General features: G+C 35.1%; 1 protein-coding gene across 1 annotated transcript; it reads left to right on the top strand.

The window, feature by feature from the left end:
* Positions 1–1,318: 1,318 nt before the first annotated feature.
* On the top strand, positions 1,319–25,746 carry hs3st1l2 (heparan sulfate (glucosamine) 3-O-sulfotransferase 1-like 2). Its single transcript, XM_073841234.1, has 2 exons — positions 1,319–1,654; positions 23,990–25,746. Exon 2 carries the CDS (start codon positions 24,077–24,079, stop codon positions 24,986–24,988), a length of 912 nt encoding a protein of 303 aa, XP_073697335.1. The 5' UTR covers positions 1,319–1,654; positions 23,990–24,076; the 3' UTR covers positions 24,989–25,746.
* Positions 25,747–25,879: the final 133 nt, after the last annotated feature.

The following is a 25,879-nucleotide window of genomic DNA, read 5'->3' as shown; positions in this document are numbered from 1 at the left end:
ATGTAATATGTAAATGAAAATACATGATTGAAGCTGTAAATATAATATTACAGCTTCTGCTCCCTCTTGATAATAAAGTTCAATAGACCTGAAACCAACAAGCTTCCTGCTAGAGAAGCTAGAAAAGATATCCATTATTAGATTAAAATGTATAATATGAGAATATTCATATTCTCTTCAAATGTAATGAATTTACATTATAAACATTAACACCCGATTCATGTTTGGTAAATTATATTTATTAATTATTAATAACTGATTTAATATGTGTGACCCTGGACCACAAAACCAGTCACAAGTGTCATTTTTTGCTGAATAAAACTGAATAAGTTAACCGAATAAGCTTTCCATTGATGTGTGGTTTGTTAAGATGTAACAATATTTGCCCGAGATGCAATGATTTAAAAATCTGGAATCTGTCAAAAACGAAATATTGAGAAAATCACCTTAGTTGTCAAAATGAAGTTCTTAGCAATGCATATTACTAATCAAAAATTAAGTTTTGATATATTTACGGTAGGAAATTTACTAAACATATTCATGGAACATCTATAGAGATATTCACATAACTTTAAACCTAAAATCGCTATGTCAGTAAAAAGCTCATAGACATGGTGAAAGTATCCATGTACTACCAAAATATTTTCTGCTGTACAAGCTTATAGAAGAACTGGCAAAAATCCTTTCATGTTTTATTCACAGCACATGAAGTACAGAGAAAAAGCCAAAAAAAATTGAGCTAAACGTACTTTCTGCATCACACAATTATTATTCCAGCGTGGGTAATGTACCGTCATACAGAGAATGTGTGTTGCACATTTGGCTAACAGACACACTAGAGCTATACGTGCTGCCCATCTATTTGTGCCCTGTGTGTATGTGAGCCAGCACCCTGTAAGTTATTCATGATTTTGGGGATTTTCTGGGGCAAATACATTCCAAAGCCCTTGAACAGAAAAACACAGAGCTGGAAAAGAAACAGGCTGTTCTGAACGTGGGATATGAGGAGGAAAAAAATGACATTTGGAGACTAAATGAAGAATGAGTTCATGTATTTGGATGAGAAAAGGCGATGAATCGCAAATCAAACAATATGGAGAAAAGAAAGAGTGAGAGAGAGGCTGGGGGGAGAGGCAGAGTGATAGTATGGATGATAGGAGGGGGGCTAGATACAGAGAAAGAGACAGAGAGAGAGAGAGAGGGAGAGAGCAAGATGGAGAGAGAGAGCGAGAGCGAGGGAGGGAGGAATTTCCCTCAGGGGCGACGTGTTTGTGCTCTCTCTCTCTCTCTCTCTGTTGTTCATTCACTCATACACACACTCCATCCACACGTACTTGACAGACACACACAGCATGTAGACACACTTTCTAATTCATTCACCTCCCTCGCTCACACACTCTCAGTTTCTTTTTACAACCTTGAGTCGTATTTTCACTCTTTTCCTGCCTAGAGAGTCTCGAGAAGAAGCCACGCCACATCAACTTTAAAACTGCCGTTAGAGAGAACAGGAGACAGAGAGAAGAGACGGCAAGAACAGAATAAAACAAAAAAGAGGCTGGAAATACAATGAAGTGCTCTGAAGGATGGAATAGAGGAGAATGAAAGTCCCACAAACACTTCATGAGAGAAACTGACTGAAAGAGACAAAGCTCAGGTAAGCTCCTGTTCTATCACTGTTTTCCTTTTCAGTTTCATTTCCTCTGGTTGACCGGAGTGTTCGGTCAAAGTAACTCTGTAGAATTGACCATGTCTGCGCTCCTTAGAGAATTTAGAATTTTAACCAGAACTTTGAACTGTGCTTAACATGTCCCATGTGTATGGTTGCCTACAGCATGTCATTTAAAATGTGCTTTATAAAAGTGAATCCACTTCTGTAGTCAATTTTAGGACTGTGCACTCTTAAAAATAAAGGTTCCAAAAGGGGGCTTTTGCAGCAATGCCATAAAAGAACATCTAAAGAACCTTTTTTGACTATAAAATGCAATGGAAAGTTTCCATTAATGTTAAAGGTTCTAAATGGAACCATAGATGCCAATAAAGAACGTTTACAGAGACATCTAAACTTCTTCTTACAGATCTGACATAATAAAGAGACGTTTGCTATTGTTCTTAGAAGAGGTACTATAACTTCAGAGACCAATGTGGGATCTCCTGAAAGCCAGGTATCACTAAGATCTGACTTTTATACTTTCGGATTTTAAAATACAAAATTTAGCATTTTTGATGGTTGACTTTAACAGATGATTGATGCAGGTCTTTATTGTTATATGCACACACACACACACACACACACACACACACACACACACACACACACACACACACACACACACACACACACACACACACACACACACACATGTTGGGTTTACATGTTTTATGGGGACATTCCATAGGCGTAATGGTTTTTATACTGTACAAACCGTACTTTCTATCGCCCTACACCTACCCTACACCTAAACCTAGCCCTCACAGGAGATTGTGCATACTTTTACTTCCTCAAAAAAACTCATTGTGCATGATTTATAAGCCTGTTTCCTCATGGGGACCTGAGAAATGTCCCCACAAGGTCAAAATCTACTGGTATTCCTATCCTTGTGGGGACATTTGGTCCCCACAACGTGATGAATACCAGGTACACACATACACACACACACACACACACACACACACACACACACACACACACACACACACACACACACACACACACACACACACACACACACACACACACACACACACACACGTGTGTGTTTATTTTGTCTCTCACCAAAGCAGCAAGTAAATCTTTTGAAAGTACTTTAACAAATGTCTCAAATATACATAGACACAACATTTTGGTTCTCCACAGAACCTTTCAGTGAAATGTTCTTTAAAAAGAACAATTTTCTCCTCATATTAAGAGCATTTTAATAATCTAATGACCCTTTTCCACTATAAAGAACCTTTTGTGCAAAGTAAAACAATGAATTCCAATCAGGAACCTTTATTGTACAGTAGATATGAATATAAAAGCTATTTCTGCCCTTAAAGCAGAGTATTCATCGATCATTAAATGTGACCACAAAACCAGTCATAAGGGTCTTTTTTTTAAAATTGAGATTTATACATCATCTGAAAGCTTAATAAATAAGCTTTCCATTGATGTATGGTTTGTTAGGATAGGATAGACATCTGAGGGTGCAAAAAAATTCAAATATTTAGAAAATCGTCTTTAAAGCTGTCCAAATTAAGTTCTTAGCAATGCATATTATTAATAAAAATTTACAGTTTGATATATTTACGGTAGGAAATTTACAAAATATCTTCATGGAACACGATGTTTAATGATTTTTGGCATAAAAGAAAATCATTTTGATGCATACAATGTATTGTTGGTTACTGCTACAAATATACCCATGCTACTTAAGACTGGTTTTGTGGCCCAGGGTCACAAATGTAATTACACTGTTGAATTAAGTAGCAAACATCTGAATCATAATTCAAGTTTTGTTCTATGAGAAAATGAGTCCAATTTCAGTTTAGATATGAACATTCTTTGTCATGTGTATGTTTGTGTATGTGAGTCAGTATTTTCTGGAAGGCGGCAGGGCCATGGGAGTCACCGAAGGATAAACGGATGACTGAGTTAATAGAGCTAATATGTTGTGTACTTCACACATGATGCAAAATCTACTGTATCAAATCTTAAATGCAGCTTGTGACTTCACACTCCGCCAAATTCAGATCTGGTCTGTGAAGGCTGGATTACACTACATGACTTTTAACATCTGAACAGATTTTAACACAGTAGGCATCATACACTGTGTGAATAGTCACAGAGTAAAAACTGGGCAACACACACTAAAAGAGTCACTAAAAGAGTGTTCTAAAATCAGCTTAAACTATTATGTTTGATATTTTCAACCAGATGGATTCATAGTCTAAAGCTAAAACATCAGAGACTGTAGCCATCATACACAACGATTTAAATATATATATATATATCTGTCAACTTAGATTTGAAGACTGGCTCTGACTTTCAGCAACTATTAACTTCTCCAGACTGTAAATTGGGGCAAAAATCTAGGCAAAATTCATATTCCTGCCTTAATGAAACGGAAAAATCTGTCAGGCATTAAAATGTAATGATAAAACTCTCTGTTCTTACAGTATGTCAGTGTGATGAAATTTACTTTACCAAACACCATCTCTACCCATAGCCTACTATTAAAATCAAATAGATATTGTGAAGGTTAATATTGATGTTGTTCAAGCCCCAACCATAAAATCTGATTGGTTAAAAAATAATGTTGTGCCCAGACCAAAGATGTTGATCCAGAAACATGCCCTACTTGGTGCAATCACAGTAAGCTGCTTTCCTTTACATAAACATGTTTGATTAAGATGTTCAGAGCAAGATGTTGACAAAGGAAGTGGAAATAAACAGATGGATCTGGATTAGACGAATCTCTGTCACCTCTGAGCTAGCATGACTTCACGGGGGCATAAAATGTTGGAGCATTAGTGATAGAGGAAGATGTGAATAATAGATATCATATTTTATGAGCGCAGAACTGCTCTACTAAGTGCAATGAACCATACATAAAAAAAGGAGAGAGAGACCAGAGGAAAAGAGTCGCGTATATACTGTATGCCTGTTCAAAAGGCTGAATGAGATTAGTTAAGAACAAGATCAAACAGGTTCACTCCACAGCATTACATCAGTACGATTACCTGAAACAAAAGACTCAGACGTGGGTGGTCTGCTTTTTTACTAGAACATGGAATAGAAACTCACTGTATTGTTAAAGACAATAATATATTAAATATGGCTGAATGAGATTAGTGTTCATAACTAGTCAGTATGCAATCAAAATGCTTACAGCATTTCAAATTCAGACCCATTTATGCATTACAATTTGAGATGTGCACATTGCACTGGCAATAGAGGACAACATAATCTGAACCTTTGTTAGAAGCAAAAGAAAGAAATAAAAAGCAGAATAAGCCACAAAAGAAATCAATTACCAAATGGACCCAGTCGATGCCATATTTAATTTTAAACAAGCCTGTGAGCCATAAAAACGCAGGCCGCTGAATTACTTAAACTGTCTTAATGTCCTGTGTTGTGTCTCATTTTAATTTAAACAATTCAACAAGCGCCTATTCTATTGTTGCAACCTAGTTTTGCAATTTAGTCTAGTTTTTGCATATTGCGCACACAAACACACACACACGTTTATATATATATATAAAAACACGTGTATATGTATATGTATATATATATATATATATATATATATATATATATACATACAGTTCAACCAAAACTATTCAGACTCCTCCAACATTTCTTACATTATCACAGCTTATTCACTACAATGTAAAAAAAAAAAAAAAAAACGGTAAAATTGACGGTAAAAAGACGGCAGTTGTGGTTGCCATGTTTTAAGTTTCATTACGGTAGCAATGTTTTTAGTTTTTTGGTTTTAACATAAATTTACATTTAAATACTGTTTCATTAACTGATACAATGTTAATGTACCAACCTACTGAAGTACTGAAATCTGTTTTGTACCTTTGTAATACACTGATAACCACCAAAAGCAGGTGAGGATGAGAAAGTCACATGATGAACCAAAGCCCATCACAAGCAGCTTTTAAATATTAGCATCACCATGGTAACACACATGAAAAAAATAATGTAATAAACATTAATTTAACAACACTAGATGTAACATACAACCCTAGTGTACAAAACTGATAGGAAAAAACAAAAAGAAACAGTTATTTAAACAAAACATCAAATTTAAAAAATGTCATGCAGGGAATTCTGGAAATGTCAATTTACGGTTAAATGGAAATGTCATCCCTACCGTTAAATTCAGGGCCATTTTTTTTACAGTGTATAGTTTAGAAAATGATAATAAAATATGACAAGAACTGTGTCAGAACAAATTAATCTTGATAATGTCTAACTTTGATAGAAAGGTATGTAACAAAACATGGTCAGGTCAAGGTGTCAAAACAAATCTTTGGTCCCAGATTTTTATCAATTTTACTGGTAGTCTACTGTATGAAGAATTTTGGGGTATAATATGTCACAGTTTATTTTATTTTCACACATAAATGAAATACTCTGTATACAATGTAGAGTGTCCTACACCCACTAGTAAAACAATATAACAAAAATTATATCTGGTGTCTGAATAATTTTTGGTTTGACTCTAAATAAAGTACACTATAGTATATATACAGGTCTTTGTAATTGTGACAACTTCTCTGTAGAAGTTAAACGATAAAAAAAAAGATACTCTTTACTGTAAGCTGACACATAGTGTTCATGGATAACTAAATAACCGTGGTGGGTCATTTATCTGTCAGTGACTCACCTACCCAGACATTAGGCTATCGTAACTCACACAGAAACCATGTAGTGCACCAAAACAAACACACACCCACACACCAGGACTACAGTATATAACTGAAAGGCCCAAGTCCAAGTTGGACAGCTTGGAAACCCCATTGATTGACAGATGGTCAAATCTGCTGTGGGGTTCCCTATTCAAACAGAGAGACGGACTCTGTGTACATTTATATCAGTCAACTTGTACTGAAAAGTCAGTTTTTAAATATACTGAACGTCAAATTAACTACCATGGGACAAAAACAGACAGTGACATCTCTATTATATCACCTGTTGTAGGTCTGCCTAACATTTTTTGTCTTTTGTATCTTTTTTTATCTGACTTTAAGCACTTGTTTGCAGTTGTGACCCCCTGATATGCATTTAATGTCCCTGCTTTACTCATCTTACGGTAAAGTGAGCAGCCTCAGGCCGTACAGATGAGTGTGAAGGTTACACTGTGGCACAGAGGTCATTATGTACGTCACAGGGACTGTACTCCAGACAAAACCACTCTGTTCTCAGGGACAAAAAATCCCTATAAAGTCATAAAAACAAACCAGCTGATCCTTTTAATATTAGATTGGCGTATCCTTGAATAAGCAGACAGGGATTTGTGTGTGTGTATGTTTATATGCATGTGAGTGTGTGTGCTTGTGTTTTTGGTTTGTTTCTTGGGTCATTAGTGTTGACAGTTTTAGTCCATAAAGACGACAGGCTAATGCTCTTCTGCTGACCACCCTTCATGCAGCGCTCTCCCCTATAGCCTCACAAAACCAAAGCACAGCATAAGAAAAATGAGAAGAAAAAAACAAAACCACACAACACAGGAAAACACGTAGCCACACAACAGCACACAGCGCATTACAACAGCCCCTAAGGAAAATGTTATTGCTCAGATGTTGCTCTTTCATAGCTCGGGAGATGTACAGCCATGCTTCATTTAGTTATGAGCTCTCAGTTATGCCTCATTTGAGTATCAGCTGTGATACTTTGAATTGTGTTAAACTGTAATGCAAATAAATGAGACAATCATTTACTTATAGAGACAGAACACAACCACAGCAGAAAATGATATTTCCCACATGAGAGGTGAGTTATGCAGTACAGCATTGCTGTGGACAGCAGTTTGTGTTAAGAAATGTTTTACTTCTGAATGTAGCAACTGACCAATCAAAAGCAGCTATTTTAGAAAGCGGTGTGATTTTGGGTTAAAACTTGATTTAAAGGGATAGTTCACCAACTAGCTTTGTGTTGCAATGCAACTATCTCATTCAAGGCCCATACAGGTAGTAAGGACATTGATAAAATAGTCCATGTGACATCAGTGGTTCAACCTTAATTTTATGAACCTACCTGGTACCTACGAGAATACCATTTGTGCACAAATAAAACAAAAAATATAGCTGCAAGCAGGAATTACCAGGGTTCAATCACTTTAAGGCATTTAGGCACTTATGAAAAACGCCATTATGTAGCAAGCCTATTTGTGCAAATACAGGTAATTTAACAAAGAAATATTATTTTGTAGCATTTATGACTGTTATAGTGCCAACAGTGGTCTGATCTACCCTAAAACTTTGCATGCTTGTTTAGAATAACTCAGGTTTGTGAAGTTTTGAGTTTTCCTTTAGGCTTTATATGATTTTGGGTAAATTCGGACAGGCCCCTTTTCTAATCGACCCCGTTGTAGCTTCCCAAAGGGTAAATTTCAACATTCTTTGATAATTATTTACCTAAAGAGTCCAGAGAATTGTACTGCAGTGTTTTTTTTCCAGATTGAGAGAAAAACCTAGAACTAGTTCGCAAAAGTAGGTTTTTTACATCTTTTCAATCATTTAACTAATTGTTTGATTGACAGCAGTGGTTCTAGAGGCTGTTCAGAATGAGGAGTTCTTTCATATGATATGAATATCAAATATATATGAAAAACCATGCAGTGGTTGTACTGCAGTGTTTTTTTCCAGATTGAGAGAAAAACCTAGAACTAGTTCGCAAAAGTAGGTTTTTTTACATCTTTTCAATCATTTAACTAATTATCTGATTGACAGCAGTGGTTCTAGAGGCTGTTCAGAATGAGGAGTTCTTTCATATGATATGAATATCAAATATATATGAAAAACCATGCAGTGCACAATTGTTTACACCAGGGTTCCTCAAATCTTACCCTGGAGGTCCAATGCGCTGCAGAGTTTAGCTCCAACCCTGATCAAACTCACCTACCTGTGATTCTCTAATGATCCTGAAGACCTTGATTAGCATTCTCAGGTGTGTTTGATTAGGGTTAGAGCTAAACTCTGCAGCGCATTGGACCTCCAGGGTAAGATTTGAGGATCCCTGGTTTACACCCTTGAAAAACGCGATATCGCCCCCAGTGGCCAATCTCTTTAAAATATTTAACAAACCTTTGGGGCTAATAGGTGCTCAAACTTCATCGGCCAATGGCAACAATGTTTTTTTTTTTTTTTTTTTGAGATACGCAAATGTCCGTATAGACACTTTAGACCAAGACTGTGCACAACGAGTTTCAAATGGTTGCATAGGTATAGCCATTTTTATGGTTTTTTTTCTCTTATCAAGTGGCCATGCTCCGCGATTTTTGTACTGCAACCTCAGATCGAGCCCTTACATAAGTGTTCTAAGTTTGTTGATGATATCTCATTTCGTTTAGGAGTTATAGGCATTTTACTAAAAGTGGCCCTGCCGCTTTTGAACATTTTGGCGTCCCTTTGCGACAGCAATTTTGAAAGACTTTTTTGAATAATTATTGACATTCACTCTCCAGAGAATCTTTCTGCACTGATTTGTTCCAATTAGGCAAAAAATCTAGGACTAGTTTGCAAAAGTAGGTTTTGCAAAAAAATCCAAAATACCTGAAAATACTGCTGGTTTAGGAGTTATGAGCGATTTTGTACTTTTGATCCCTGTAGCGCCCCCTTCAGGCCGATTGGGGCGGCCTTGGTGATGTTGTCGGCGGTGGAAGTGCTACCATCCCTCCAAGTTTCAAGTCTCTACAACTTACGGTTTGGTCTGCACGATCAGTTTAACATGGAGACTGCTGATCCGTGACCATTCTAACAATTACAATAATAACGACGAAGTCTTCAACGCATGTTCACAAATGTACTACAACGCAATTTATCTATTTTAACTATGTCCTTACTGCCTTACTACCTGGGCCTTGAACATTGGTAGTACCGTTGCTGTCTAAGCAGGTTCAGAAAACTCTCAGACCATTTTTATTATAACATTGAACTGCAGTTATTACATAAATCACAAAAGAATAGATACAGTAAATCACAAATCAATGTACTGTATATTGAAATGACAAGAAAATGTTGTAATATTGAATCGGGGGGAAATTTCCAGCCCTAATGTACACTCCTGATCCAGTCCAATGCAAAGCATGCTTGAATATAAATCCCCTGCCCATTTTCAGTTGATGTAGCAAAACTGATTTAAGGAGTCTCTTCACAAACAGAATAATATATTCTAGCTCCCCTCATATAATACAGTCATGGAAAACTTTGATGATGATAAATATTTGAGTTCATACTGAAATCTCTTTCATATTGAAATCTTAATTGTGGAGATCTCTTTTAAAGGAGACACATGTGATGTTACGAGTCTTTTGTGTGGAGTAAAATCTAAGCAGCAGACTTAAATTAAGTCTTCATTCTTATTCCATTTAATCTCGTCACTGTCGAGAAGAAATTGCTGAGACATCAAACAGATCTCATTTCTTTCCTACGGGACAAAAGCATTGCAAAACACATCCATAAACTTTGACTGCATCTTCGAGCACACCTTGGTGCATCCAGATACAGAATTATGCATTAGATCATCCCTACACACCACAATATAGTGGGAGTCTCTTCTCCCCTACATATGTATGAAAAACCAACATACTGCAAAACAAGAAAAATAACATTGTATTCTGCATCCCAAATGTCTTACAAAATACAGAACTGCCTGGCATTACACAGCAGGGCCTGACGGGACCCCTTTCTTGTCCACACACACACACACACACACACAAACACAAAACAGACCACTGTTCCCTCACAATATAGAAGAACAAAAACACAGGCAGCGATGCAGAAAAATCCCTCCATGCACAACACATCCATTCAATGCATGCATATCCATAAGCGAAGGATATAGCTGTGAGCTCAAGGCCCTTTCAGCGTGTGAGCATTTAAAGAACTACAAAGAAGATGTTTTTCACTGTTCTTTGAATACGAGGGGATTTAACGAAGTATCAAAAGCAACAACCTGGCGTGGAAACGCGAGCACAAGGAAAGACAAAGAGCAGAACCAAAGACCTTACTTCTGAGATTTCAGCGCGGGTGAAAGACGGCAAGCTCGCACGCAGACGCACAACCACCTGCTCTGAGACTGACAGCTCCATTCATCTGGCCTCTAAACAACTGTTCCCTTTCCAGGGATTAATTGCCAATTGCAAAGACAAATCTGGAAAAACACTTTTTTGGCGAAAGTTCATTCTCACCCTCTTGCTGTTTATTTTGTAGAAACATCCCTATCTATCTGTCCATTTTGGGATTCACCAGACAAAAGGATTAAACCTAACGAGAGTGTGAGAATCACCCCTAGTTGTGGATTGTAGTTACGCCTCACATTTAACATGATGTTGCTGGCTAATACATTTCATACCTACTGTAAAATGTTCTTTCTAAGGTTTATCACATTGTCCCAGGTGATCTGTTCTATACAAGGAAAGGGTGACGGGGAAAAAAAGAAAAAGAAAGACAATAAAAGTCAACCTCATGTCATTCCAGACCTGTATGACTTTTTTTGTGAATTTTGTCCTTGCAATAGAAATCAGTGGTTACCGAAATTTCCTCTGTGTTCTGCAGAAGAAAGAAAGACATAAAGGTTTGGAACAAGATGAGGGTGAGTAAATAATGACAGAATTTTCATGTTTGGGTGAACTGTCCAATTAAGTCTTTTTATGTAAGAAACAGGTAGATTACTTTGGATGATTAGCTGATTTTTTTTGTGTTTCATATTTTGGAATGACAAAAGGGTAAATAAATGATGACAGAATTGTCATTTTTGGGTGAACTAGTCAAGTATTTTTTGACTTCAATAAGAATTAGAATATTGCATTATCTGCAGTCAGGAAAAGTTCCTCATCTTTCTCTCGTTCAGCTCTACTTTAAACTTTTTAGGTCAAACCCTTTATCTATGAGCACACTCATAGTAAAACTTCCTATACTGAAGTAAAACGGTGTATTTGAACTGAAATGCTTAAACTGAAATTAAATGACAATGAAACGACACTATAACAGTTAAACGTTTCTGAACAGGATTTTTGATGTTTTTTAAAAAAGTCTCTTCTGCTCACCAAACCTGCATTTATTTGATCCAAAGTACAGCAAAAACATTTAAAATAACAGTTTTCTATTTGAATATATTTTATGTAATAAAAATGTAAATGTAATTTATTCCTGTGATCAAAGCTAAATTTTCATTATCATTACTCCAGTCTTCAGTGTCATGATCCATCAGAAATCATTCTAATATGCCGATTTGCTTTTCGAGACACATTTATTATTATTATCAATATTTAAAACAGTTAAGTATATATTTTTTTCAGGATTCTTTGATGAATAGAAAGATCCAAAGATCAGCATTTATCTAAAATAAAAAGCTTTTGTAATATTTTACACTATACCATTTAAAAGCTTGGAGTCAGTATAGTTTCTTTGGGGGGAGGGGGGAATAAATTATAGAAATTACTTTTATTTAGCAAGGACACTTTAAATTGATCAAAAGTGAGGATAAAGACATTTATAATGTTACAAAAGATTTATATTTCAGATAAATGTCCTTCTGAACTTTATATTCATCAAAGAACCCTGAAAAAATTCTACTCAACTGTTTTCAACATAATAATAATAATAATAATAATACTACATGTTGTTTGAGCAGCAAATCAGAGTATTAGAACGATTTCTAAAGGATCGTGTAACTAGAATAATGATGCTAAAGTTCAGCTTTGAAATCACAGGAATAAATTACATTTTAAAATATATTCACATAGAAAACTGTTATTTCAAATAGTAAAAATATTTTAAAATTTTACTGTTTGTGCTGTACTTTGAATCAAATAAATGCAGGCTTGGTGAGCAGAAGAGGCTTCTTTAAAAAAACATTTTCTTACTGTTCAAAAACTTTTGACTGGTAGTGTAAGAACATGTTAAATTATTGCATATTTTAGTAGCATACACTTCCATTCATAAGTTTTTTTTTTTTTTTTTGTTCTGTTTTTGAAAGAAATTAATATTTTTCAGCAAGGATGCATTAAATTCATTAAGAGTGACAGTGAATACTTTCACATTGCTTTACATTTAAGAAATTATCACAAAAATATTAAGCAGCGAAACTGTTTTCAACATCAATAATAAGAAAAAAGGCATCTGTAGCATCACGTGACACTAAAGAATGGTGTAATGGCTGCTGAAAACTCAGCTTTGCATCACAGGAATAAATGAAATGTTTAGATATATTAAAAAAGAGAATAGTTATTTTAAATATTGTAATAATATTTCAAAATATAGTACTGTATTTTTGATTAAATAAGTACACCCCTGGTGAGCATAAGAGACTTCTTTCAAAAACTTTTAAACGCCCAAACTTTTGTTCAGCATTAGTGCATAGCCTACAGCACAGAACATGTTGTTATGTTGTTGATTTCATCTCATTTCATCTATCCCTTGTGTTTCATTGATTTTCTTTCACTATACAACATGAAATAATACTAAATGTGTCATTTTAGCCCTCATGCCTGCAGTGACCCTGCAGTAGCTGTCAGGTCCACATGCTCAATTGGTTAGTTGTATTGAGCAGAACAGTCTAACCTCCATCTGTCCACCCACCCCTACAGAGAGACAGATTACCGTAGACGTGACCACTGACCCTCAATGTTTACCCCTTCCCTCCAAATCTGTAATATTGATATTGCCCCCACACACACAGACAGAAAATAGATAGATTCTTTCCCTTGTAGTGAAAGGCAAACACAAGTTGCTTGACATGAACTACTAACCCAATCTCGTGCCCCCTGTGGCACAGTCCAGATTGCTAATCACTGAATGATTTGCTTGTCATACCAAATTGGAAAATTACAGTTTGATAGCTCAAAGGCTGTTGGCTCACAGCAATGATTTTGTTTAATATATTTTAAATGCATAATGATAATACGTAATTCACTCAACAGCCTTTGAGCTATCAAAATCATTCGGCAGGGAGAGAAAAGGAGAAAAAGCAAACATTTACTGGCTACATTCTCATAATTATACTGTACGTGAGATAGTGCTGACTAATATACTGGTTCAAACGGTATGAATTTTTGTTTTTTTAAATGGCATACTAGTGCAAGTGGTTAAGCAAAGTACAAAGCATCCTTAAGAGTGTTTTCACAATGCATCATCATTTGGCCATATTGGCAGCACTGAACATAAACAGTGCCACTGAACTGAACAAAACTTGCATATTTTGTTGATTACTGCTGCTGAAAATGGTCTATTACTGCCATGTTTTGGGCTGTACTAATTGATTGGACAGAGAAAAAGATTTGGAGTACTACAGACCGTCAAACGTTATGACAAATCAAGGAGAAGAGTGCAAAAAACTGTCTGAGGTACAAAAGGCGTTTGTGGTTGAATGAACTGAAGCTGAACCAAGATTTTCAAGGCAAGAATCTTGACAACATGTGTTTGTTTTTATTATTTCCGGTCAGGTCGGTTAAATATCAGATTAATATCGTAATTAATATTGCTTATATGTATCTTTATCACCTATTAACTTTAATTTGTCCAAGTATTGCACCCTTTCCTGCTTACTAAATTCTTTTCAATATGAATTTTTTGTTTACCAGCATAAATAAAGCTTACTGTTCACAATGCATAAAATATAGAAAGAAAAATCGGAACTGGCTGTCTTCAGAAAAGTTTAGATGGTATTTTCTTTTCATCTTAGCTTAACTCTATATAATGCATTTTAACATAGTTTTTAAAAGTGTTGCGATGCTTTGTTTACAGCAAAAAACAAGGAAACGCTGCATTGCTGCTGTTCCATAAGCGCCACCTGCTGTCAGAGATTAAATTTGGTGCTTTTTTGTTTTCATTCAGTTTCGTTATGTTTTATGTAGCATAATATCACAAAGTTAAGGTGAGACTTTCTGTTATTTTAAATGTTGAAATTATACTATCTAATTTAAATCAAAAACTGCTTATGCTATATGTAGCATCTTTCTTTGGATCCTGATTCTGATTAATATAACGGCACAGTAAGAGAAAAACAGCAATAAACTGTCAAACTGCAGCACTAATGTGATAGTATTGAACGATTATTTCCCTGTGGAATTTCTAAAGGGTTTTATAATAGCATCTTTTGTGAGTGTGTTTTTAGGATAAAAGTTGCTAACATCACGCACATAAACACACATTCTAGTATTGTTTTAGTACTTATGTAGCGACTCATTTAGAAAGTTTTTAACGTACACAACAGTTTCAAAATGTATATTTCAGGTATAACTCAGGTAATGAGCATTCTGCATCCTAAGTCCAATTCTATGCAGGCTGAGTTACCGAGCAAGCTTGTTATCTCCGGAAAGCGAAACATATGGAGCTTTCATCATAACTGTGTACAAAAACGATTACAAGTGCTCGCTGTTTTACCACCTCTAGTGGTCCAAACCAGTTAAATCATTGCGTCACAAAACGATTCACTATTTCAAAGCATTTTAATCGGATCACGTATCGCAAATCATTTGTTTTAGATTAAAACTTCGGAGCGCGTACCATGAATCATTTGATTTGGATCAGAACAGCTTTGTGAATCATTTAACAAATTGAATGATTCAAATCAAATGATTAGCGATATGTGATATGAACCCTGATAGCACAGATACATCTCGGAGAAGTCTATTTGAAGTCTGTATTTACGTCTACAAGGCGTATTTTTTTAGAGTGTTTGTTAATCTGTAACGTCTATAGGACGTCTTCTGTCAGATGTCAAATAGACATCTATTAGATGTCTTTAAGATATTCATGATTTAGAATGTATGTAAAACTGACATCTTACAGACGTCTGTTAGATGTTTGTATACAACAGAAGCTCTCCAGATCAAGAGATCTTTAACAGACATCTTACAGATGTCCGTGTGCTATTTGGGAAGTGACTACAAATTTTCAAACTTTGAAGGGATTTCTGAATGTGGATAGCAAATCATATGATTCAGATCCGAACTGATCCGGATCAGATCCGGATCAGATCCGGAAATCAGGATTTCGGAGCAACTTTCTTAGCAACTTTTTTTTTCTTAAACCAATAATGCAGTAGAGTTTTAAAAAAAAGTATACACAAATAGAAAAGAAAGAAAATGAACAGTGGTTTTACTATAGGAAAAGTGTGGCATACTTTGCAATACTTTAGTTCTAATACTTAATATGCTTAACATTATTTTTGATATTTTTAATTAGTATATTTTTATCTATTTCACTTTTTTTAGAATTTGAAATGGAAGATATTGTTTGATAAGTGGGATCTCTGAAGTCCTTGAAAATCAAAAAAGTAGTGCTTGAAACGTCCTTGAAAGTCCTGGAATTTCATTTCTCAGTATCTGTACAAACCCTGTGAAACTATTAGAAATTCCTAAGAAAACCCATAGTAAAAACAGCAACTCAACAGGCTTTAGTACAACAACCAAATCCAAACATGACTGTAAATGAACACGCATATCAAACCAGACTGTATTATTTCTCCATCATCTATCATAACTTTTGCTCTCTTTACTTTCATGCACATGCTGAATTTCCATATCACATACTGTACGACAAGAGTGCTAGTCACGAAGTAGCTGCTAAACCTGACCAGACGAAGACACATTTTCATGCCAATAATGTTGCCACGTTCTCCATGCCAACAACCTCTTTAATTAGAGTGAAGCCCCCCTCATACTTCCCCCTCCCCTCTGCTGGTACCAGCCCCCCCCAACCCATATTCAACCCAAACACCACAACGCTCCCCCCTCTCACACACACACACACACTCCTCATTATCAATGCGAGGAACATGCAGACCAGAGGGAGCTGTAGAGTGTGTGATTCGATTGACCCAGATCTTCAAGTGCAAATGAGAGCGAGAACGAGGGAGAGGAGGGAGGGATGGAGAGAGATGGAAGTGAGGAAGAGTGAGAGACTGGTGGGGTGCGGGGAGGTTCATGAAGAGACTAATTTGAGGCTTAGCGGGGCGTCCGTGTGCTAAAAACTGAGCAGATTTACTGAAGGTCAGTGTCTGTTGGACAGATTGAATGAGATCTTTCAGAAGCATCCAAAGGGACACTTTCTGCACATTTTTTTCCCTGTTTCTTTCCAACGACAGAGACAATTGCATCCTCTCAGACACCGTTTAATCCTCTCATTCATTCTCTATTTGCATTCACTTAAAAGGAAGAGGAGGAAATCTTGGCAAAATCTTGAAAGCCATTTGGCTTTTTCTTGTAGTAAGGCTAGATATCTGTGTGAGAGACAAAAAAGCTGCTGAATCACCTGAAACACACAAATCTTTTCACTTATACAATACACAGCTACATTCCTCACTTACATCTTTTGAAATGTTTGAGAAATGCCTAAAATAATACTGCTCCTAACACTGAGACATCAGATTTAGGAACTTTTTTGTAAACTAATTAAAAAAAAGAGATGTTTCCCAGGTTTTTTTTTTGTTTGTTTGAGAAAAGGAACTCCGAAATTCAGAAGTGCTATTTTGAAGACAGTGGTACACATCTGTTAAATGTAACAGAAATAAAACTATTTGCACTTGCGAACATGCTCTGTTTCGATAAACACAAAGCTGTGAAGATGAAGTTGTAAGTTACTGTACCATATACAAAAACTGTGAAAAATGGTTTAACATTATATGTAATTTAACCTTAAAAACTGTCATATTTATGTGTTTTGCAAGTAGAAACGTTAAATTACCACGTAAGTCCCTACATTATCAGTAATGTACATTTGATGTTTCATGTCAAATTTTTAATTATTTCGGGTTTTTTTGTGTGCATAATTTTAGTGTCACAATGTTGTCCTGATGGTGTTTTGTATTTGTGTGTATGACACTTTGTGTCTATATTCTGTACTATATATTATATCTATATATTGTACAACTACACTATCAGCCAAAAGTTTTTGAACAGTATTATTTTAATGTTTTTTCTCAACTGCTCACCAAGCCAGCATTTATTTGATCCGAAGTACAGCAAAAACAGTGAAATTCTGAAATATTTTTACTATTTAAAATAACTAATTTCTATTTGAATAGATTATAAAATGTAATTTATTCCTGTGATTTCAAAGCTGATTTTAATTTCTCCCCCTCAGATAAATGCTGATCTTTAGATATTTCTATTCATAAGAGAATTCTAAAAAAATTACTCAGTTGTTTTAAATTATTGATAATAATAATAATAATAATAATAATAATAATAATAATAATAATAATAATAATAATAATAATAATAATAAATGTTTCTTGGACAGCAGATCAGCATATTAGAATGATTTCGGAAGCATCATGTGACACTGAAGTCTGGACTAATGATGTTGAAAATGTATTAAATTTTCAAATATATTCTAAATAGAAAGTAGTTTTTTCAAAAAACAAAAATATTTCACAAAAATAATGTTTTTGTTGTATTTTGGATCAAATAATTGCAGGTTTGGTGAGCAGAAAATAATTATTTAAAAAACATTAAAAATCTTACTGTTCAAATACTTTTGACTAGTGGTGTACTGCCTTTCCATTGTACCACCTTTATTATAATTATTAGTACATTTTAAGCTAAGAGGCAGATTTTTGGTAGAATTTTGGTCACATTTATATTTATATATATATATATATATATATATATATATAAAATGGCAAATTTTTGGCAGCCACAGCTGTAAATTTAACAGAAAGGAAAAAAGTGTATTGGTGCAAAATGTTTCATTTAATAACCGAACATAACTTATTTAGACTGTCAAAGTGGCAATCCGACCCATTTCAGTTTTATTATGAACTAATATATAAAGCTACAGAAATATGGTAATACAACATTAAAAAAAAAGTGGCTTGATTTTCATCCCTTACACGCTTCAATCCTTTAAATCTCTCACTAGAGGAAAAAAGCCTTTTGAGGGCATAGATGCGATCACTTTTGAAAACAACGCATCTTTAGTTTTCTTGCTTACGAAAAAAATTCATTATTTTCTAAGATACACCAAAGAAAGGTGATTAAATGCATTGGTCATGCTTGATGCCACTGTGCTCCAGACAATCCAGTCAGATAGGAAACTGAGATAAAATGCTAATATGCATCAGGAAGTCCTTTGAACTCCATCCCCGCAGGTCTTCTTTACTCTTTTATGAGAGGCCAACACTCTTGTAGTGTGTGGATGTATTTATACGTGTCTGCGTGAGTGTGCAGTTGTCTTTTGATTGTGTTCACGAGTGAGTCTGCTGGGCACGTACGGCCGTGTGCAGGATTACTGCGTGCTGGAAACAGAAGCGAGACTAAGTTTGCACTAAGCTGAGGAATGCGAAAATGTGTAAGAAAATCAACAGAGGTTTGTGTCTGTGTGTGTGCGTCGCTGGGCTTTCTTTTGGTGTGCAATGGCATTCAGGAAAGAGGATTATACTGCACAGTGTGAGGTGACAGTGGAGGGTGTGTATATTAGGGATGCGTTTTTGTTCTCAGCCACAGAATATGTGTGTGTGAGAAAGGGAGAGACTAGCTTTGTTTGTCTGAGAAGTGAACGTCTGAAACTAAGTCTGACTCAATCAGTCTGAGAGTCTCTGATAAAGATGAAAAACACTACAGATCCCTATAAGACGATTTGTGTGTCCATCAGGAGTGTTTTCGACCAACATAGTCTCATGACAGTTTGCAAGTTTTTTACAACCTGGTTTTAAATTCATATGAATTTGTATGATCTTATTTGTACATTTTGTACTGCTCTAGCCCCCTTGATGGTTAAGTTTAGGGATGGACCTTAACAATGAAGTTTAACGTACAAATCATACATTTTTGTTCAAGTCAGATTGTATAAATTCATAAGAAACTGCCAACTCATACAATAGTTACACTACTAGTCAAAAGTTTTTGAACAGTATAAATTTTTAAGTGTTTTTTTTTAAAGAAGTCTCTTCTGCTCACCAAGCCTACATTTATTTGATCCAAAGTACATCAAAAACAATAAAATTTTGAACTATTTTCTGTTCTAATATATTTTGAAATGTAAATTACAGCATTTTTATGAAATAGAAATATTTTATAATATTATAAATGTCTTTAACCATCACTTTTGATTCATTTAAAGCATCCTTGCTAAATAAAAATGTATTAATTTCTATAATTTCTCCCCCCTCCCCTCAAAAAAACAAAACATAAAACATATATATACTGACTCCAAGCTTTTGAATAGTATAGTTTATAATGTTACAACAATAAATTATTTTTAATATAAATAATGTTTTTATTTCAGATAAATGCTGATCTTTGGATCTTTCTATTTATCTAAGAATCCTGAAAAAAATGTACTCAGCTTTTTAAAATATTGATTATAATATTAATAATAATAAATGTTTCTTGAACAGCAAATCAGCATATTAGAATGATTTCTGAAGGATGACTGTTACTGCAAATTTAGCTTTGATCACAGGAATAAATTACATTTTAAAATATATTTAAAAAGAAAACAGTTATTTTAAATAGTAAAAATATTTCACATTTTCATATTTTAGATCAAATAAATTCTGGCTTTTAAAGACTTCTTAAACAAAAAAACATTAAAAATCTTACTGTCCAAAAACTTTTGACTGGTAGTGTATCTTGTGACATTGAAGACTGGAGTAATGCCTACTGAAAATTCAGCTTTGCCATCAGAGAAATAATACACAGTTTAAAATATATTAAAATACAAAACAGTTATTTAAAACTGTAATACTATTTCACAATATTCCTGTTCTGACAGTATTTTGGGCAAATAAATGCAGTCTTGGTCTTGCCATTCTTTCAAAAACATTGAAAAAGTTTTCTTTGTGAAAAAAGTCAATTTTTCCGGTCACCTACAACAAAAACTAATAACACATATTACACAGACTCGAACCAGACACAGCTTTCCACTCTGTTTTTTGAAAAACACAAATACCCCATGGCTCATTGTTCATGCATAAAGCACAATCTAAAAAATAGCATTATAAAGACAGACAGCAATACTAAAAAATCTCCTGGTAAATGTATTCTTTATGTTATTTGACTACATTTGTCACCACCAACAGTCGACATAACCCGAGGAACAGGAGAAGCACATTCTGAGGATTAAAGCTGCGAGATGAGGGAATAAAGTGGGAGACATTAGACAGACACTCAGGCCCGTAATGGCAGAGTTGATGAGGCTTAGCAGTAATGATGACGCTGACGCTGGAGCAGGAGTGGCAAGACCACAGGGCTCGACACTTACTCCCAACTGTGTAATTATACAACGTACAGAGCAACACCACAGCTCGTTTACAAAGGCTGACTGCTCAAAACTAGATGAGGAGCAAATTAATAACCCGTGACTCCGGCAGCAGCAGGGTACAATAACATCGCAACTGCGAGGTTACTAAACATGGTAGCTGAATCATTTTAAAGGAGTATAGAGGTCAAAAATGTTCTGATCAGCCACTTGCATCCTTTACCATGTACTTTAGTTTAGCTATTTTCACTTTTATTCATCCTAATGTTGTTTCAAATATGCATGATTTTTTTCCCACTGAATGAAAAAGGAGTTTGCCTTTCATAACTTCTATACAGTTAAGGTTCTTTATTGGCATCAATGGTTCTAGAAACTTGAACATCCATGGAACCTTTCAAATGCAGAAAAGGTTCTTTACGGTGTAAAAAGATTCTTTAGAATGCTCTTTAAAATGGTTCTTTTAGTAACCGTTCACTGAAAGGTTCTTTGGGAAACCAAAAATGGTTTTTCTACTGGCATCACTGCAAAAACACCTTTTTGGAACCTTCATTTTAAGAGTGTGGACCAGAGGTTGTCAATCTCCAAAAGGACAAAGAAGCAACATAAAAGGATCATAAAATAACATATATAACTTGCACACTATATTCCAAGTATTTTGAAGCCAGTTGATAACTTTGTGTGAGGAAGAGAGTGAAATTTAGGTTGAAAAATCATGTGCGACAGCCGTGGTCACCATTTGCTTTCACTGTATGGAAAAGAACAGACTTTTTAAATGATGTTTAGACTCTTTTGTGAGTAATTTTCTATTTTTCTATTTATTCTAAAAAAAAATTCTTCAAAGAGTTTTGAATAATATAACTATTATATTTTTGTGGAACCTGCACTAAAAGGACAAATATGTAACCATTGCATCAATTTTCATAGCTATGGGGACAAACAACTTTGTATCTTTTCAGTCTGATGAATAAAAAGCCTAATTTAGGTTACATATGATGTAAAAACAGTGAAATACAGCCAAACCTAAAATTATTTACACCAGATATAATTTTTGAGATTTTTTTACTAGTGGGTGCAGGACACTATAGTTCATTTATATAAGTGATGATAGCAAAATAAAGTAAACTGTGACATATTATACCCCAAAATTCTTCACCAGTAAAATTGATACAAATTTGGGACCAAAATTTTGATTTGACACTTTGACCTGACCATGTTTTGTTACAACCTTTCTATCAAAGTTATCTGACATTATCAAGATACATTTGTTCTGAAACAGTTTAACTCTTCAGTCCCTGTCATATTTTATTACAATTTTCTAAACTATAGCAAATAAACTGTGATAATGTGAGAAATTGTGAAGGTGTCTGAATAAATTTTAGTTTGACTGGACATGCAAAATTCAGAAAGAGCAGGTGGCACTCTCTGCTTTTCTAAATTTAAGTACTTACAGCCATTTCTAATTAGATCATGAGGATAATTCTCAATAACATTCACCTTTCTATCTTACGTTTATATTCAGTTTCCCTAATCAGTATTTTTTCACCCACTTGTAAAGTAATTAAACTACTGTGAAAGGTACTCTATAAATAAATCAATAACACTTTATAATATAGTTCCATTTGTTAATGTTAATAACTGCATTAGTTGACATTAACTAACAATGACACTTCGAAAGCTACAATATACTAATTATAAATTAATGATGATAAATTCAACATTTACTACTACATTATTAGTTGTATCTGTTGATATTTGTAATGGATTTGAACTAACATGAACTAACAATTGAAACGATTGTGCTTATATTAACTAATGTTAAAGGGATAGTTCACCCAAAAATAAATATTCTGTCATTAATTGCTCACCCTCATGTCGTTCCGAACCCATAAGACGTTCATCTTCGGAACACAAATTAAGATATTTTTGATGAAATCCAAGAGCTTCTGAGCCTGAATAGATAGCAACGCAACTAAGAAAACTTTTTGTACGCAAAAAAGTCTATGACTCGCTTTCACTAGAGTACCACGATGCATTCGTGTGCATTTCTTCTGCTTGAAGGAAGACTCGAAGACTGACAGGGAAGAAAAGAAATTGTTGAATAAAGACGTTATTTTTGTTTTCTTTGTGCATATTGTCGTAAATTCAGAAAATTAAGGTTGAACCATGATGTCACATGGACTATTTTATCGATGTTCTTACTACCTTTCTGGGCCTTGAACACGTCAGTTGTGTTGCTGTCTATGCAGGGTCAGAAAGCTTTCAGATTGAACTAGGTGAACTATCCCTTTAACATTCGTTAAAAAAAGCACAATGGCTTTCATTGTTAGTTCATGTTAGCTCAAATCCATAAAAAATATCAACAGATACAACAATTAATGTATTAGTAAATGTTGAAATTATCATCAAGATTAATAAATGCTTTAGAAGTGTATTGTAACTTTAGAAGTGTCGTTGTCAGTTCATGTCAATTTATGCAGTTCCCATTAACAAAGATTGATGAAAAGTCTAACAATAAGCAATACATCAGTGTATTAACTAACGTTAACTACTGGGACCTTATTATAAAGTGTAACCAGTAAATCTTATTCTTGTTATAAAGAACTAGGCTATTAACTCCAATGTGTGACTCATGTACAGTAGCTTAATTGGAAGACTCATGGCTCATGAGGGATTATTGAGGATTGCTCCAAGAGTGAGCACTAGAGGGAAGCAGTGAGACGGCAGTGGCATTGGGATGAGTAAATTTACCCAGGGAGATTTCTGAGGCACTATTGTTCATGAATGTTTAATGGGTTTCTTCTCTCTGTTTTAATAATTCTGTTAATTAAATCACACTGAGGAAGTACACTCATACCCTGCTGTTGCTGCTACTGGTGTTTTAACATATGTTTTACATCTATTTGTCATGTTAGTAAGTCAAATTTGCCTGACAATGAATATTTGATATATTTTAGGTTTTCAATGCGTGATTAATGTTATGAATAATTAAAATTTTCCTGTGGATGCTATTTGTTTTCTCTGAATAATAATTAATTTCCTGTGGACTTTTTTTTTTTTTTTTTTTTTTTAGAAATATACATCACGAATCAGCACAAATCAGATCTCCAACCGCGTGTGTTCATTTGTGTGCCGCCCTTGACCTGACTGGACTGACGCCATGTTTTGGACGCTGCTCCTGGCTTTGATCCTGCTGCTGTTGCTCCAGGCACAGCTGCTTGTTTGTCTACATGAACTCCGAGCATCTCTGACCTCAGTAACTTCAGCGACCCCTTCTGGAACTTCCAATGCCTCGGCTTTGCAACGCCTGCCAGGAGCCATAATCATCGGGGTGCGCAAAGGAGGCACCAGGGCCCTGTTGGAGATGCTCAACCTCCATCCAGATGTGGAAGTAGCCAAGAATGAGATCCACTACTTCAACCTGGATGAAAATTTTCGGAAGGGACTGGATTGGTATCGTGCCCAGATGCCCATCACTCTCCCTGGGCAGCTGACAGTGGAAAAGACCCCTGGCTACTTCACAGCACCACTGGCCCCAAAGAGGATATGGGCCACGAATCCAGCTGTGAAACTGCTGCTGATCATTCGTGACCCTGCTGAGAGACTTGTATCAGACTACACGCAAGTTCTCCACAACCGAATTCAGCAAAACAAGCCATACCAGCCACTCGAAGAGCTGCTGCTATCACAAGGACACATCAACCCTAAATACAAGGCCCTTCAGAGGAGCTTCTACTACCAGCACCTTGCCAGATGGCTGGAGCTTTTTCCCAGGGAGCAGATGCACATTGTGGATGGAGAGGCACTGATTAGGAATCCATTCCCTGAGCTGCAGAAGGCAGAGAAGTTTTTAGAACTTCCACCTCGGATAAAGCCAGACAATTTCTACTTCAACGTCACCAAGGGCTTTTATTGTATGCTATCTGCGGGACACGACAAGTGCCTGGATGAGTCTAAAGGAAGACCACACGCACCACTTAGCAACGAGGCTTTCCAGAAGCTCTGCCGCTACTTGAGAGTTCCCAATCAAATCTTTTTCAGAATGGTGGGACAGAGATTTGACTGGTGCTAAAGACAGCTGGTTATGATTGACAGCTCTTACAGAGACTGAGAATGGGATTTAAACTACTATTGGAAACCCATTTTGTGAAAATGTTCTGATATTGTCAAAGGAATATGGTTTAGTTTGCAAGAGGGCTAAGCAAAGAGATCAGCGCCAAAAACACATTTTGAACACTAATACATCTACAGTTGGTCTTCTGTAGAAAGTAAAATAGATCTACAGGACTTCACATGCTTTAAAAACTCTTTGGACCTCTTTTAACTCTTTTAAGTCTCAGTTCAAACAGACTATTGATATGGTGAAAATGAGATTGAAAAGATCTACAATGTCCCAGTTACTGAAGAAACTGAACTTGAAAACTTTTCTCTAATCGAAAATAAAGACAGAATGTGAATAGACACCAAGAATTGCATATAATAAGTCAAACAAAAACTAAAATGTTACTTCCAGTGGTACTTGAAGCATTTAACAAAAACACTACTGCTTTGCCAGCTGTAATTATTGTAGTCTAATCGTTTAATTCTCATGTTTAATATACTAATTTGTACTTGAATATTTTATTTTAATGTTTCAATGGAAATGTCTATTTTTTAAATTAATTCGTTCTTTAAATTAATGAGATATTTCATAATGTCATAAGTTAATGCACTACACAGTTCTGTTTTCTATTCAATAAATATATGTACATAAAACACCTCACATCTATTCATCTAAAACACTGATGATATTTGATATTTTTAACACATTGAAGTGTCACATGAGATAAGAATATGTACAGGTCCTTCTCAAAAAATTAGCATATTGTGATAAAGTTCATTATTTTCTGTAATGTACTGATAAACATTAGACTTTCATATATTTTAGATTCATTACACACAACTGAAGTAGTTCAAGCCTTTT

The sequence above is a fragment of the Garra rufa genome, chromosome 5, assembly GCF_049309525.1.
Source record: "Garra rufa chromosome 5, GarRuf1.0, whole genome shotgun sequence".
Taxonomy (NCBI): Eukaryota; Metazoa; Chordata; class Actinopteri; order Cypriniformes; family Cyprinidae; genus Garra; species Garra rufa.
This window is presented reverse-complemented; position numbering and strand designations above follow the sequence as displayed.